Source organism: Sinocyclocheilus anshuiensis, unplaced genomic scaffold (genome assembly GCF_001515605.1).
Source record: "Sinocyclocheilus anshuiensis isolate Anshui unplaced genomic scaffold, SAMN03320099.WGS_v1.1 scaffold315, whole genome shotgun sequence".
Classification (NCBI taxonomy): domain Eukaryota; kingdom Metazoa; phylum Chordata; class Actinopteri; order Cypriniformes; family Cyprinidae; genus Sinocyclocheilus; species Sinocyclocheilus anshuiensis.
Window position 1 is genome coordinate 100,794 of NW_015548210.1, and position 14,511 is coordinate 115,304.

The window sequence follows — 14,511 nt, forward strand, 5'->3', positions numbered from 1 at the left end:
TGGAAAATAATGTGTTTTTTGAACCTTAAACCGCATAAACACATTTCATTACACCAAATACACAAAATAATGTTCTTTTTAGCAACATCATATGACCCCTTTAAAACTTTTGATTTTATATTTGAATAAACTTTAGATAAAAATAAATACACTTTGTTTATACACAGGTTTGTTCTTTGTAATAACAAATATATATAACATGGTGCTGTTTGCTTTGTATTTATTGGTTGCGCCCTCTTCTGGACTTTTGAATATAATTGTCAAATATAATTCGAATTTTGGAAATATAAGTAACAAAAAAAGGGAGATTGCAGTTTTTTTGTTTGTTTTTTTGACAGCTCCACACCCTTTTAGTTGATCTCATTCATTTTAATCTTATTTTTTTTATCTTATTTTTTATATTATTTTTATTTGTTTTTCAGTTGAATATTTAAAGTTCAAGGAAATCCACTGTTAAAAAGACAAAGTAAAAAAAAAAAGTTTAATAAATGCATGTTTCCAAAGTCAGTAAGTAATCTTGTTAAATAATCATGATCTCAGTACTGAACAAAATAAATATGATTATGCTTTTTGCCATAATCGAGCAGACATACCCAACAAGTGGCGTTTGCTTACTTGCATACTTGGGTTTTCACTGCACACAGTGTTCATTCCTGTAACATGCAGCATGATTTGTAGCATATAGGATGAACTAAGTCATGCTCTACTTGAAAAAGTGACTGGAAAAAAAAAAGATATTCTCTGCAGCTCCTTTCTCCCAGAAAATAGGTCAGCATAAGCTTTAAAGGGATAGTCTACCCAAAAATAAAAAATCTGTCTTTTATGTTGCAGCAGGAAAAAAAAAAAAAGCCATACAAATTTGGAAAGACATTTGTGTTAGTAAATGATGACAGAATTTTCTTTTCTTTTGGGTGCACTATTACTTTAAACTTTACTTCTGTTGCAATCAAATACAATTTTAAATATACCAAAAGATTCAAATCCATCCTCTCAATCTCAGATCTTGTAAGAAGTGTTTGGGTATGTCTTCAGTTTCACATCTTCAGTCAATACTCTGCATGATAAAAATGAGCTCACCTGTGTTTATCCCTCTCTCATCATAACCCCTCAGCGGTCAGTGTCTGAGTAACTCTATCAGGATCTGCAACATGTCAATAATTGAGACACATAATCACATTTAGATTCAGATATCATGAACAGTAATGAGTCAAGTTTCTCAATAGCTTTCACCCAAATTAATACTATAATATGTACACTCTTAAAAACAAAGGTGCTTATGGCATCGCTGTGAGAACCTTTTAAGCACCTTTATTTTTAAGAGTGTATCAGGGGTTTCCAACCCTGGAGAGGTATCGTCCTGCAGATTTCAGCTCCAACCCCAATCAAACACACCTGAAACAGCTAATTAAGGTGTTCAGGGCTGCTTGATAGTTACAGACAGTGTGACACCATCCTGATTATAAATCAAGAAATTCCACGGACAACTTTAATTAGTTGAAGGACCTCGTTCAAGGTCATGTTGCTGAAGCCCCTTGTGAAGCCCATAACGTGCACATGGTAATTTTTTGTCTTAGAATTGTTCAAATATTTAACTTTTTTGGAACCAGTATAAAAGTGTTACATTTTATCGGTACTTATAGTCTTGTGGTTAGTGCGTTGACACACAGTGCAACTGCGCACACGGCAACCTGAGTTCAAATCCTGCCTTGAGGTCCTTTGTCTATCCTGCTCCCCCCACTCCACCCAATGCTTTCCTGTCAGCTCTCCATTGTCCTCTCACAATAACGGCATAAAAAGCCAATAAATATATATATATTTGTAAAAAGTGTTACGTTTTGTTGTCCTTTGGTGCAACACCCCTAAATTATATTTTTTTCTCCTTTGATAATTTTCTGTTCTTAAATGCATTAATTACATTAATAACATTTTTTATGATGTTTTTGCAGAATACTTGTACTGTTATAGAGTGTCATGAAAATAAGTATAAAATGTGATACTTTGTTTTTGAGATAGTCATTTCTGCTATTCCTGGTCTGCATATCACTCCATGATAATTCATGCAGAACATTATCTCTGGTTTGGCAGGTCATTCTGTCCATGAGGATTTCAGGCATTAAAGATGTACAACGCATCAAACAGGAAGATGAACAGAAAACCCAGACATAAACACGCACAGAGAGATTGTTGGATTTAGGTCAAACCATTGTGTGCCTCAGTAAGTCACAAAATAATGAGCACCGCCAGGGATTTAGACTGGAGTCCAAATAAGCCACTGAATCGAGGTGAAATATTTTATCTGGCCTTAAGTCACCAAATCTGCATCATGATGTAAAAACATTTAACAAATTATAATATTCTAGCTTCTAGAATTTACACATTTTTGACATTTTTATATACATTTACAACAAATAATATAGAATATAAATTAAACAAATTTAAAATCAATTTGTGGGTGAATGTGCTTATTTGTTATGAAAATAATGGCACAATGCCAAACAATAAATAAATAAATGCATACATAAACAAATCAAATGAAAATGTTTTTATGAGATTCATTCATAATGTTCTCCAAAACACTGTCAAATAACAGAAACTCCAAGATGGACATTCATGAATCCTTTACTTTCTCTTCAAGGTCAATGATTCAATCATTCTGAAGATACTTCTTAAGCACCCTAATCGCTTGTCTGTCCCTGTGTCTTATGCTCACAGCCCAGATTCACTTCTTACGGTTTAGGCAAACACTTAAAACAACCAATAAAAAGGCAGCACTGCTTGGTGCCTTACACTTGTCTCAGTTTGTTTATTGTGCGTGTGTCCCAGAGGGAGATATGGTTGTGTTGCTAAAATTGGCTGACAGAGAAGCTGAAGCTCCATATATTCAGCACAAACGCAAGCATGCATAAAAAGCAACTGTGAATTTTGCAACGATCCTTCCCAGTTTTTTAAACCATGACAGTAAAATAGTTAAACACCATAAATCTCACACTTTCATATTTAAGAGGAAAGCATATCAGCATCTGCTCAATAGAAAATGAAAAAGATTTAAAGCCAGCTATACTTACATGTTTCATCGTTCTCTCTTTGCCTTGACACAGTCATTTACACACTCTGTTTATCAGTCAGATATCCTGCTGGTGGCCTTTGAGAGAGAAAAGACAATAAGAGATGGAGAGAGAGGCTGCTGGGCTGGTGTCAGCAGTGCCGGGGCCAGCAGGGAGAAGAGAGGTCATCCCTCTGGAAGAATGTGTCCTCTCATTCAGACAACAAAGACTGCAATTGTGGATGCTGATGGGAGATGGCAGCGGAGACAAATGGCACTCATCAACAACGTCACCAACTGAAATTCTCAAAACATGAGCAATACAATAATATTACCTAAGAATGAGGCTTTGTTTTATCCATTAGGGTTCTAAGACTGTTCTGAGATGCTGTGAAGTGTGGGTTTTCCTCCACACAATGTCTGTCCTGTTTAATTCTCACCAATCAGATCATCCCACATGAGTAAATCTGAAATCGTCTCAATCACTGTGGAGAGGCTGAGTTTAAAAGACGACACAGCAATGAGACAGCAAAATCAGATTGAACTGAAGTTAAATCAGACAGAGATGGAAATCGGACAGTGAAATCAAACTGAAGTGGATATCAGAGAGTGAAATCAGACTCGGTTTGATATCAGACAGTAAGGTCAAACTGAGCTGGAAATCAGACATTAGAATCAGACCGAGATTGCGATCAGAATTAGGTGGAAACAAGAGAGTGAAATCAGACTGAAGTGATATCAGACAGTGAAATCAAACTGAAGTGGATATCAGAGAGTGAAATCAGACTCGGTTTGATATCAGACAGTAAGGTCAAACTGAGCTGGAAATCAGACATTAGAATCAGACCGAGATTGCGATCAGAATTAGGTGGAAACAAGAGAGTGAAATCAGACTGAAGTGATATCAGACAGTGAAGTCAAACTGAGGTGGAAATCAGACAATGAAATCAAACTGTGATGGATATTAAGGTGTGAAGGCAGACTGTCGGTAAGTAAAATCAGACTTAAGTTGGTTATGAGACAATGTAATCAGAGAGGGTTGGTATGAGATAGGAATAAAATCAAATTGAGCTGGAAATCCGACATTATAATTAGACCAAGGTTGAGATGAGATGGTGAAATCAGACTGTAGACTTTGAACTTAAATAGCTGGATATCAGAAAGCAGAGTCAGACTGGGGTGTAGATCAGAGTGAGATATCAGACCAAGGGGAAGACAAGATACTGAAATCAAAGTCTGGTTGAGATGAGATAGTGAAATCAGACTCAGGTGGGGATAACACGAAATCAGACTCAGGTTGACATCAGACAGTAAGGTTAAACTGAGCTGGAAATCAGACAATAAAATCAGACCGAGGTGGAGATCAAATGATGAAATCAGACTGTAGACTTTGAACTTAAATAGCCGGATATCAGAAAGCAGAGTCAGACTGGGGTGTAGTTAAACTGAGATACAAATCAAACAATGACATCAAATTGGGTTGGATTGAAAGGTGTGAAGTCAGGCTGTCAGAAAGTAAAATCAAGTTGAAGTTGGCTATGAGACAATGGAATCGGACTGAGGTAAAAATCAGAGGTGAAGATCAGACTGCAAAATTAGACAGATGGAAATCAGACAGCGAAATCAAATTGAGCTGGAAATCAGACATTAAAAACAGACTTAGGTCGAGATCACGCAGTGAAATCTGACTTTGGCGGTAATAAGTGAGTGAAATCAGACTGTCATACCGTGAAATTAGACTGAGGTGGATATCAGAGAATGAAATCAGACTCGGGTTGACATCAGACAGTAAGGTCAAACTGAGCTGGAATTCAGACATTCAAATCAGATCAAAGTGGAGATCAGATGGTGAAATCAGACTGTTGACAGTGAACTTATATAGCTGGATATCAGAAAGCAGAGTCAGACTGGGGTGTAGATCAGAGTTAGATATCAGATCAAGGTGAAGACAAGACACTGAAAGACAGTGAAATCAGACTTGGATGGAAATAAGGGAGTGAAATCAGACTGAGGTGGATATCACACTGCAAAATCAGACTGAGATGGAAATTAGAGAGTGAAATCAAATTGGGCTGGGAATTAGACATTGAAATCAGACTGAGGGGGAGATCGAATGGTGAAACCAGACTGGGGTGTAGATCAGAGTGAGATTTTAGAATGAGGTGGAAGTCAGATACTGAAATCAAACTAAAATGGAGATAAAACAGTGAAATTAGACCAATGTGTAACTGAGGTGAAAACAGACAGTCAGAAAGTAAAATCAGAGTGAGGTGGATATCAGACAATGGAATCAGACATATGTGGAGATCAGACTGAGGAATTTAGAGAGGTTGATTGACTCAGGCTGATATCAGAGATTAAAATCAAACTGGGCTGGAAATCAGACATTGATATCATACTGATGTGGAGATAAGACTGTCATTAAATCAGACTGTCAGACAATGAAATTATAAAGCTGGATATCAAAAAGTGAAAGCAGACTGGGGTGTAGATCACAGCGAGATATCAGACTGAGGTGGAAATCAGACATTGAAATCAAACTGAAATGGATATAAAACAGCGAAATCAGACCAAGGTGTAAATCAGACTGAAGTGTAAACCAGTGCGTGAAATCAGATTAAATCAGGTTAAAATCAATAAAAGTAGACAGAGATGGAAAGCAGACTGTGAGATTTTACTTTTTAACTTGCACTTTTCAGATTTGAGTCCCATGTAAATAACAAATAAAGAATATTCGTGAACTATTGTTTACAATGATACAGGTACAGATAGTACCAGTTCCTGAATATTAACTCTACAATCTGAAATGATGCATAATGACTGTTGCTATGGCAACAGGAGGAACAAATCTGGCAGTAGATCGCTGGTACGAACGACAGACGGTTCTTACTGACACTGCCCCTCTCTTCTGTTCTCCCTCTCTCTATCATACTGATGTGTATTGTTTCAATACGAGATTTTCTTCCTACTCCAATCTGCTTCAAAAGATGTGCAAATACCAAAGCTGAAAATTCCCTGAAAAATCACACAAAGAACAGTAGACCAGTTTTACTGGCTTTTAGTTTTTAGAGAGCTCATTTTAAGTGGCATCTGCCTCTAAATCATTTAATCAGGTCATTAAAAGCTGTTAATGCAATCTTTACTTCACGGGACAGTGCTGTGAGCTCCTGAGGTGATTTGGCTGATAGCCACTTTATTGATTTCCATGCACATGACACAGTTCAGTTAAAAAAAAAACCCTCTAACTGTACTAATCGAAGCCTTCAGCCTGCAGCACCAGTGCGGAGCAGACAGATAACACTGCACGGTCAAGTCCACGTGCTGCAGTGATCACAGTTTCTGAGCTGTAAAAACTAAACCCAGAAAAGAAACACAGAGCGACATATCAAAACAGCCTTGTTAAAATCCTTAGCACAGCACTTCCATGTGACTGGGTCTGTAATTGTTTTAGAAATAATTTTTCAATAGCAGGAGTCAGAGCATGAATGAATAATAGTTCAGTCTATCGATTGCAGGAGAAGACATTATCTTACCTGAATGCCTGTCAAGTGTACCAAGTCCCGCTCTGTACAGATTCTTCACTCGTTTTTTTCCCGTCTCTTGCTCCTGCAAATGCTTTTTGAGAATACAAAAGAACTAAATTGAAAGACACCTTCTAATCTAATATTTTGTTTTTACAAAACAAAGAAAACAAAACAGACACTCTAACACAACCTCATCTGAATAGGAGTAAAGCATCCTGTGCTGCTTCTCTCTGTCTGTCTCACTCACTTACACACACATGCACAAACACACATAACGAGTCGAACCATGGAGAAGTCGCTTTCTGAACATTTCCCTGGGTAGACAGAGCCATTATAGAGACATTAGGCATTATATTGTCACTTCAACTGCAATTTTCTACTAAGTGTTTCCTATGACATTTAGCTGTAAAAATCTAAACAGCATGTCAGAACGCTAGTGAACTTTGTGGTGTGTTTTAAAAGTGAGGGTAATTTAACAACCTCTTAGACATTATTGCTGAAATTTTGAGACGGTTTGATTTTTTTCAGGGTATATGTTTATTTTCAGCATTGGGAAGTGATTATATGTAATCTGGATTACGTAATCAGATTAAAGTCATTAAAGTCATAACAATAACTATATATCACAGGTGTTAATGTGAGTATGTCTGTCTAGCTGTCTAGGGATGGTTTCAGTTTCTCACCCAAATGTGCTCAGCACAGTATGTGTGAAGCAGAAGTACATCTAGTTAAGAGATAAAGAGATATTAATAATGGCCACTTTGAATCATTTATGATTGAGTTTCACTCTAAAATGGCTGTTTTTTAAGGGGACAGAACCCTAATAGCAAGCTTGTTAAAGATAAGAGCAAAATCATTTATCTAAAGCACCTTTAACCTTTACATTTACAATTTTCTTTGTACATTGTTTTTTAACAGTTTCTTTTGCAGCTGCATCAGCCAGTCGATTTCCTCTTACTTTGTCTGAATCTCCTGTTGCATGCCCCTTCACACTGACTATGGCCACTTCCACAGGCAGCTGCACTGCCTTAACCAAGCTCCCCATCAGATCAGAATGAGCTATTGATTTCACATTCATACTAATTTTCAAAGTGGCCGTTGTTCATATTTTTTCAAAGCTTCACTCTTTGTCTCTTTATTTCTTAATTAGATGTACTTCATGTACTTCCTCTTTTCTCACTCACACACACACACACACACACACACACACACACACACACACACACACACACATACACTGTGCTGAGACACACACACACACACACACACACACACACACACACACACACACACACATACACTGTGCTGAGCAAATTTAGGTGAGAAACTGACTGCTAGACAGACACATACTCACTTAGAACATTTTATTTGTATCTTATAAGTAGTAACTAGAACTTAGTAGCCTATATTTCCTTTTCATATAGGGTAATGTAACTTCTAGGCTAAATACTTTGATTGTATGTCCGGGACCTGGCTGGCATTGTTTTTATAAATATGAACCCTCTTCCTAAATAAAGCTGAGAATGCTTTGTGCAACAACTCTGTATGTCTGCTCATTCATTCTCCCAGGCCTGCGCTGAATACCGCTGGGGTTGCTGACAGAATAAATGACTAATAAAAATAACAAAATAAACTTTCAAAGAATTCATCTAACAAGCAGCTAGGGCACGTTTCACAATATCAGCACTGTGGGGTAACGGGAACCTGCCATTGAATAACTCAATTTAGTTATAATAATTGTATTAATTATAAATTAAGATATCTAAATTATTTAGTATATGCTTTTCAGCAGAAATTTAAACTGTGAAACAATTGTGGAACATAAGACAATGATTTGACTCAGTATTAGAAATGGAACAGAAATTGAAAATAGTAAAGTGTACAAAATTACAACATTTAAAATTCATGTAACAGCTTGCACCAATAAAAATGTGACAACATTTAAAAAATGATGTAAATTTAAGATGGAAGGACAGAATTCACAAACCTTTAATCTACGATTTAAATTATTTAATCTATTTTGAACTAGATGGTCTCTGAATGTTGTTATAATTTTGTCTATTATTTGAAAGAGAATAATAAATATATTAGCATAACATAATATTAATTGCCCATATATGAATTATAATATCAAGACAAAACACGGCATAATGCATTCTAAGTGCGCCATCTAGTGGTTGTAGTGCAATGATGGGCCACATCTTTGACTCAGCACCATTGGACATGTAGGTCTTGTTTCTAAATTATTCGGAAAAAATTAATATAAACGTTCCAATCACGCCTTAAAAGTCATGTAAAAGTAAACATTGGGCTATTTACCCCAAATGCATTTCAATTCAGTGGACCAGAAGTTTACGTTTTTAATTGCTGGACTGAATTGAAATTGAATTGAAGTTCTGGTACTTCTCTGATACTTCTCTTGAAATGCTGTAATTTCGAGTAAATTTAAAACTGCTCCACAAATGCAATACAATTCACAGCTGAAGTTTATGCAAATATGCCACTGAGGACCGCAAGAAGCCAAAAGCCCGCCCACCGCGCCAGAAATGACAGGTTGGTAGCAAATCAGAAAAGAGTTTAGAGAAGAGCTCCTGCATTAGCGTGTATTCTGAGCGCGAAACCCGGACTGTTGGAGGTATATTTTATTCACTTATCCTTATATATGAAACAGAAAAGTAACATTAAACTGTCTAAACAATATATGTAGAGAATTATCTCTATGTATCTTAGCATAACAAAATACGTTTAGTCTGCACGTTGGTACTGAGGACGCTTGTTGTAGAGGTCAGAATCAGTGTTGTTACTGCATTCGTTGTTTTGATGCAGTTTTGCGTTTTTATAATCTCGTGCGGGCGCCAGTGCGCCCTCGCGATGTCAAGTGCATTCTAAACGCAGTATAATGCGCTGGGCAGATCAAACACATCCCGTTTATTCACATAGCTTCATTATTATTATTATCCTTTTTAACACACCAGTCATCGGTTTCATCAGTTCTTACAATAAGAGCGCATGTGTCCACCTTCAATGTGAAGCAAGCATGTGTAGGGTTATTTGTATCTGGTGTCTTGGCATTCTTGCAAGAGATGTTCCCTTGACACCTGCATCATGTTTCAAATTCATATCGCTTTTCAAATCCCCCCATACATGCACCATGGCCACTCAAGTAGCCCTTTAGCATTTAGACTTCACAAGGTCTGTGGAAAGTGTGGATAACCTTTTCATGAAACTTCCGTCTGGAGTGATCTGTTTTGAGTTTGAAAGTCTAAATAGTGCTGATGCTTTGCTTTTGCTCAGATGTATTTGGATGCAGGCCAACTTCACAGCAAGTTACTTGCACAGAGACTAAAGTAAACTGACTCTGAGATGTTTTCCAGGTACATCAGTGAAGAGGTCTGTCACCCATGCAACTTTAAGGAACCTGGAGAAGAGCTAAAAATACCATCCTTAGAAGTCAGAAATGAATTAGACCTTTGGATCAGTTTTTGAAAGTTTGTAAAGTTTCATCAGGAGAAAACTGTTTATCAGAACTGAAAGATTTTCATCCAGCACACTTTTTGGCCTTGATATTGCAGATTTTTTTATTTATTTATTTATTTGTACATATTTAGCTTGTATTTATTAATAATTTCACAACTGCAATCATGGGAGCAGCAGGCTATGGATATTACCGCACAGTTATATTCATCTCAATGTTTGTGGGCTACATGCTGTATTACTTCAACCGAAAGACTTTCTCCTTTCTGATGCCATCAGTGATGGAGGAGATTGATCTGGATAAAGAAGAACTTGGTGAGTGTTGTGTGTTCTACACATATAACAACATTTTGGATGTCTTTGTTTTTTTTTTTTAAGCAATTAATTTGAACTTTCTGTTCATCACAGAATCTTGAAAAATGTTTCACAGTTTCCACAAAAATATAAAAGCAGCACAACAGTTTTCAACATTGATAATAATAAGAAATGTTTCTTGAGCACCAAAACTGCATATTAGAATGATTTCTAAAGGATCATGTGACATGATCCTTTGCATCACAGGAATAAATTACATTTGAAAATATATTTAAATCGAAAACAGTTCACAATATAACTGTTTAACTGTATATTTTTATCAAATAAATGAAATCTTGTGAAATGCAATGCAGTATTTATTTGGCTGCTGCATGATTCTTAGTAAACTATGTCAGATCTGCAAAGCATCCAGAGGATTTCAGCCTTGATTTCTCCTGTTTCCTGTGATGCAGGGCTGATCACCAGCAGCCAGACTCTGGCCTATGCTATCAGTAAGTTTATCAGCGGAGTGCTTTCGGACCAGATCAGCGCTCGCTGGCTCTTCTCCATCGGGCTCTTCATTGTGGGCGCCATAAACATCGCCTTTTCCTGGTCATCCACTGTCATGCTGTTTACCGTGCTTTGGTTCGTGAACGGGTTTGGTCAGGGTTTTGGCTGGCCACCATGTGGAAAGGTGCTTCGGAAGGTAAGGCTGACCCTTTACCTTTAAATCCATCAATATGCACCTGTCCTCCAGTGTTGGCAATGTGACAGGAATTCTAACAGCTGACCTCACAGCTCATGCTGATGGATTGTAGATGCAACAGCTGATGCCGGCCACATACTTGTGAAGTACAGCTGGGAGCATTACGATACACTTAAATCTAATTAAAGCAACCAGCTGTAGTTATCTGTGCCTGACCAACCTGGAATCACTTGTTGGTCTGCAATAAAATTAATGTAATTGAGTATTACATAAATTTCAGTGGATGATAAAATGCATAATGGTCATTAACAGGCATTGCTCTTGGATTTAAGTTGACCTAAGTTGAACTAAATGTTATTTACTTGCATTTCAGATTGATTTGTGGATGTTTCGTAGTAATTATGAATTGAAATAGGCGTTTTTACACTATCCCGTATTGACATTGTGTTATTGGTTTTCCATGAAAAGATTTATTAAAATGTCCTTGTACTGGCCTTGTTTCAGTGGTTTGAACCGTCTCAGTTTGGGACATGGTGGGCCATCCTGTGCTGCAGTATGAACCTGGCTGGTAGTCTGGGACCCATCATCACTACAGTGTTGGTTCAGTACTATGATTGGAGAATCATCATGTCCATGTCTGGGGTGATCTGCATGACTGTCGCTGTCGGTTGCCTTCTGACGGTGAAGAACGAACCCAGTGATGTGGGGTTGCCCAATATTGAGCCTGGCGCTAAAAAGGGCAAAGGAAAAAAAGGAGGTAAGAAAGCAGTATATCATCTAGTGCTTAGATCATCTAGTTGTTTTCTATGGCTGAAGAGAAACGTATTTTTGAAAATTCAGCTTTGCCATCACAGTAATACATTACATTTTAGAATATATTTGAATACAAAGATATTGTTTTAAATTGCCATAACATTTCACAATATTACTGCTTTTACTGTGTGCAGCCTTGGTAAGTATAAAAGATTTCTTTCAAAAACATTAAAAAGCTCCAAACTTTTGAATGAGTGTATAATATATGCTTGTTGTTTTTATGTTTATGCTGTTTGAATTATGTATGTTTGTTATTGGCTGCTGCTCGTGTCAATCCACTCAGTCTTCACTCTTTTTCCAGGCCCTAATGATGAAAGCAGTCTAAAAGAGTTCCTGCTGTCTCCTTATCTTTGGGTGCTGTCTGCTGGCTATCTGGTTGTGTTTGGAGTAAAGATCGCCTGCACTGACTGGGGTCAGCTGTTCCTCATGCAGGAAAAAGGCCAGTCTGCTATGATGGGTGAGTCTGGTACTCTCTGTTTATCACGAAGTTTTCTGTGTTGTTTATGGCCTATGTGAGGATGCTAACGTGCTTGTGTGTTTTCTACAGGCAGCTCATACATGAGTGCCCTGGAAGTTGGTGGGTTTTTTGGCAGCATTGGAGCTGGTTATCTATCTGACAGGGCTGTGGCTAGGGTGGGTTCAATTTAAAGTAAAATGCATTAAAGAAATAGTTCACTCAAAAATGAAAATTTGCTAAAAATTCACTCACTCTCCGGCCATCCAAGATGTAGATGAGTTTGTTTCTTCGTGGGAACATATTTGGAGAAATGTAGCATAACGTCACTTGCTCACCAATGGATCCTTTGCAGTGAATGGGTGCCGTCAGAATGAGGGTCCAAACAGCTGATAAAAACATCACAATAATCCACAAGTAACCCACATGTCTCCAGTCCAGTTTTGTGATGTGAAAAGCTGCATTTTGAAACAAACTCATCTACATCTTGGATGGCCTGAGGGTGAGTTCCTTTTTTAGCAAATCTTCATACTTGCATATAGGTGAACTATTCCTTTAATGTAGGATTCACAATCACCCTTAATTGCTATATATATATCTTCATTATGGGATAAATTTGCAATTTATGAATAGAGATCATGTCATCTGTTAGACAGTGACTTCCTGTTTTACAGCAAGGGCTGGGTACCTATGGTAATCCTCGCCATGGGCTACTCCTGATGATGATGGCAGGCATGGCTGTGTCCATGTACCTCTTCCGTGTTACCATCACACCAGAGACCCCAGAGGTGATTTTTTTTTCTTCTAAAAATTGTAAAATCTATACATGCATCAATTTTTGCTTAATTGTGTTGGTTGAATCATTATGTGTGGTTTCTCAGGAAGCACCACTATGGGTTTTGGCACTCCATCCAGTTTCAGTCCTCACTGGTGTCTCAGAGAAAGAGGTATATCCAAAAATTCACCACAATGATATTTCAACTAATTAGCCTTTTTTTTTTTTTTGCTTTAATGGTGTCTAATACAACAATTTCTGTTCTGCAGCTTTGGATTTTGATTCTTGGTGCTGCATTTGGATTTTCCTCGTACGGACCAATTGCCTTGTTTGGGGTGATTGCGAGTGAAAGCGCCCCTTCCAATTTCTGTGGGACATCACATGCCATTGTAGCTCTGATGGCAAATGGTACATCTGCAGGAACTGTTTAATGAAAAAATGCATTAAGATAAAATGCTCCATAGGCCTGTCACGATAACAACTTTTTGTTGTGTGATATATTGCCCCGGAAATAATTGCGATAAGCGATATTATTGTCATTTTAAAGACCATTTTATGCCACTGAATATATAATCATAATGTAACAGCATAATGCAAGAAGGCCTACACACGAATGACAAATGACAAAAAAAATTTAATTTTTAAGAATATTTAGATCATGGAAATTAAGTATCAAAATCAAGTGGAATGTACAAAACATGGTGACATTAATTTTTAAGTAAATATAATGGGCGATATATTGCGTCACCAAAAATGATTGAGGTCATGTACATATATTGCGCAATAAGTCGATATATTGATTATTGCGACAGGCCTAATGCTCCATATAACCATAAATTCCTGATTGTTGTTTTCTTTCAGTTGGTGCATTCATTGCTGGACTGCCATTCAGCACCATTGCCAAACGGTACAGCTGGGACACGGCATTCTGGGTAGCAGAGGTCGCCTGTGCTGTAACAACAGTTTGTTTCTTCTTTGTGCGTAACATGCGCACAAAAATGGGTCACGTGGCTAAAAAGATGGACTAATTCTCCTATTAAATATGATCATATCAGAGAGCCCAGTGAATGTGACAGCACTCAGTTAGGACATCTGTACTTAAAGGCACAGTCCACCCAAAAATTAAACATTCTGTCATTATTTACTCATCCTCATGTCTTTCTAAACATGTGGAACACAAAATAAGATATTTTGAAGATTTTGTAATAACCAAACAATTTCGGTTTCCATTGTATTTTTTGTCCATACTAAGAAAGTTTGGAATGACATGAGGGTGAGTAAATGATAACAGATTTTTCATTTTTCTTTTGACTGTCCTTTTAAGGAACTGCTTTAATGTCAGTGTTACTGTTGTACTTTAAAAAAAAAAAAAGATTTTTAACTTTTTAACATTTAGATTTTTTTTTCTTAAGCTTATTCGTCAGCAAG

At 37.2% G+C, this 14,511-nt stretch overlaps 2 protein-coding genes across 4 annotated transcripts in view; one reads left to right on the forward strand and one right to left on the reverse strand.

Moving 5' to 3' along the window:
* Positions 1–3,307, reverse strand: part of LOC107653716 (galactosylgalactosylxylosylprotein 3-beta-glucuronosyltransferase 1-like) — an 11,347-nt gene extending 8,040 nt beyond the window's left edge. The window contains exons 1-3 of one of the 3 annotated variants that reach the window (XM_016440513.1): positions 3,066–3,307; positions 1,307–1,392; positions 1,078–1,141 (exon numbers count right to left, since the gene is read on the reverse strand). The gene's annotated coding sequence lies outside the window, so the exon portion shown is untranslated. Of the gene's footprint in view, positions 1–1,077; positions 1,283–1,306; positions 1,393–3,065 lie in introns of those variants that run through there. The other 2 variants (XM_016440514.1, XM_016440512.1) reach the window with 2 other exon arrangements.
* Positions 3,308–9,126: 5,819 nt separating this feature from the next.
* Positions 9,127–14,234, forward strand: LOC107653717 (glucose-6-phosphate translocase-like). Its single transcript, XM_016440515.1, has 10 exons — positions 9,127–9,202; positions 9,942–10,356; positions 10,809–11,041; positions 11,546–11,798; positions 12,156–12,311; positions 12,402–12,487; positions 12,983–13,096; positions 13,190–13,255; positions 13,353–13,491; positions 13,945–14,234. The coding sequence occupies exons 2-10, from the start codon at positions 10,209–10,211 to the stop codon at positions 14,109–14,111; spliced, it is 1,362 nt and encodes a 453-aa protein (XP_016296001.1). The 5' UTR covers positions 9,127–9,202; positions 9,942–10,208; the 3' UTR covers positions 14,112–14,234.
* Positions 14,235–14,511: the final 277 nt, after the last annotated feature.

Bases quoted from the DNA above. Each gene is read 5' to 3' on its own strand.
- LOC107653717 (XM_016440515.1), top strand. From the start codon at position 10,209: ATGGGAGCAGCAGGCTATGGATATTACCGCACAGTTATATTCATCTCA. The intron at 12,312-12,401 runs GTGAGTCTGGTA...TGTTTTCTACAG, and splicing joins AGGCCAGTCTGCTATGATGG to GCAGCTCATACATGAGTGCC. The intron at 13,492-13,944 runs GTACATCTGCAG...GTTTTCTTTCAG, and splicing joins TGTAGCTCTGATGGCAAATG to TTGGTGCATTCATTGCTGGA.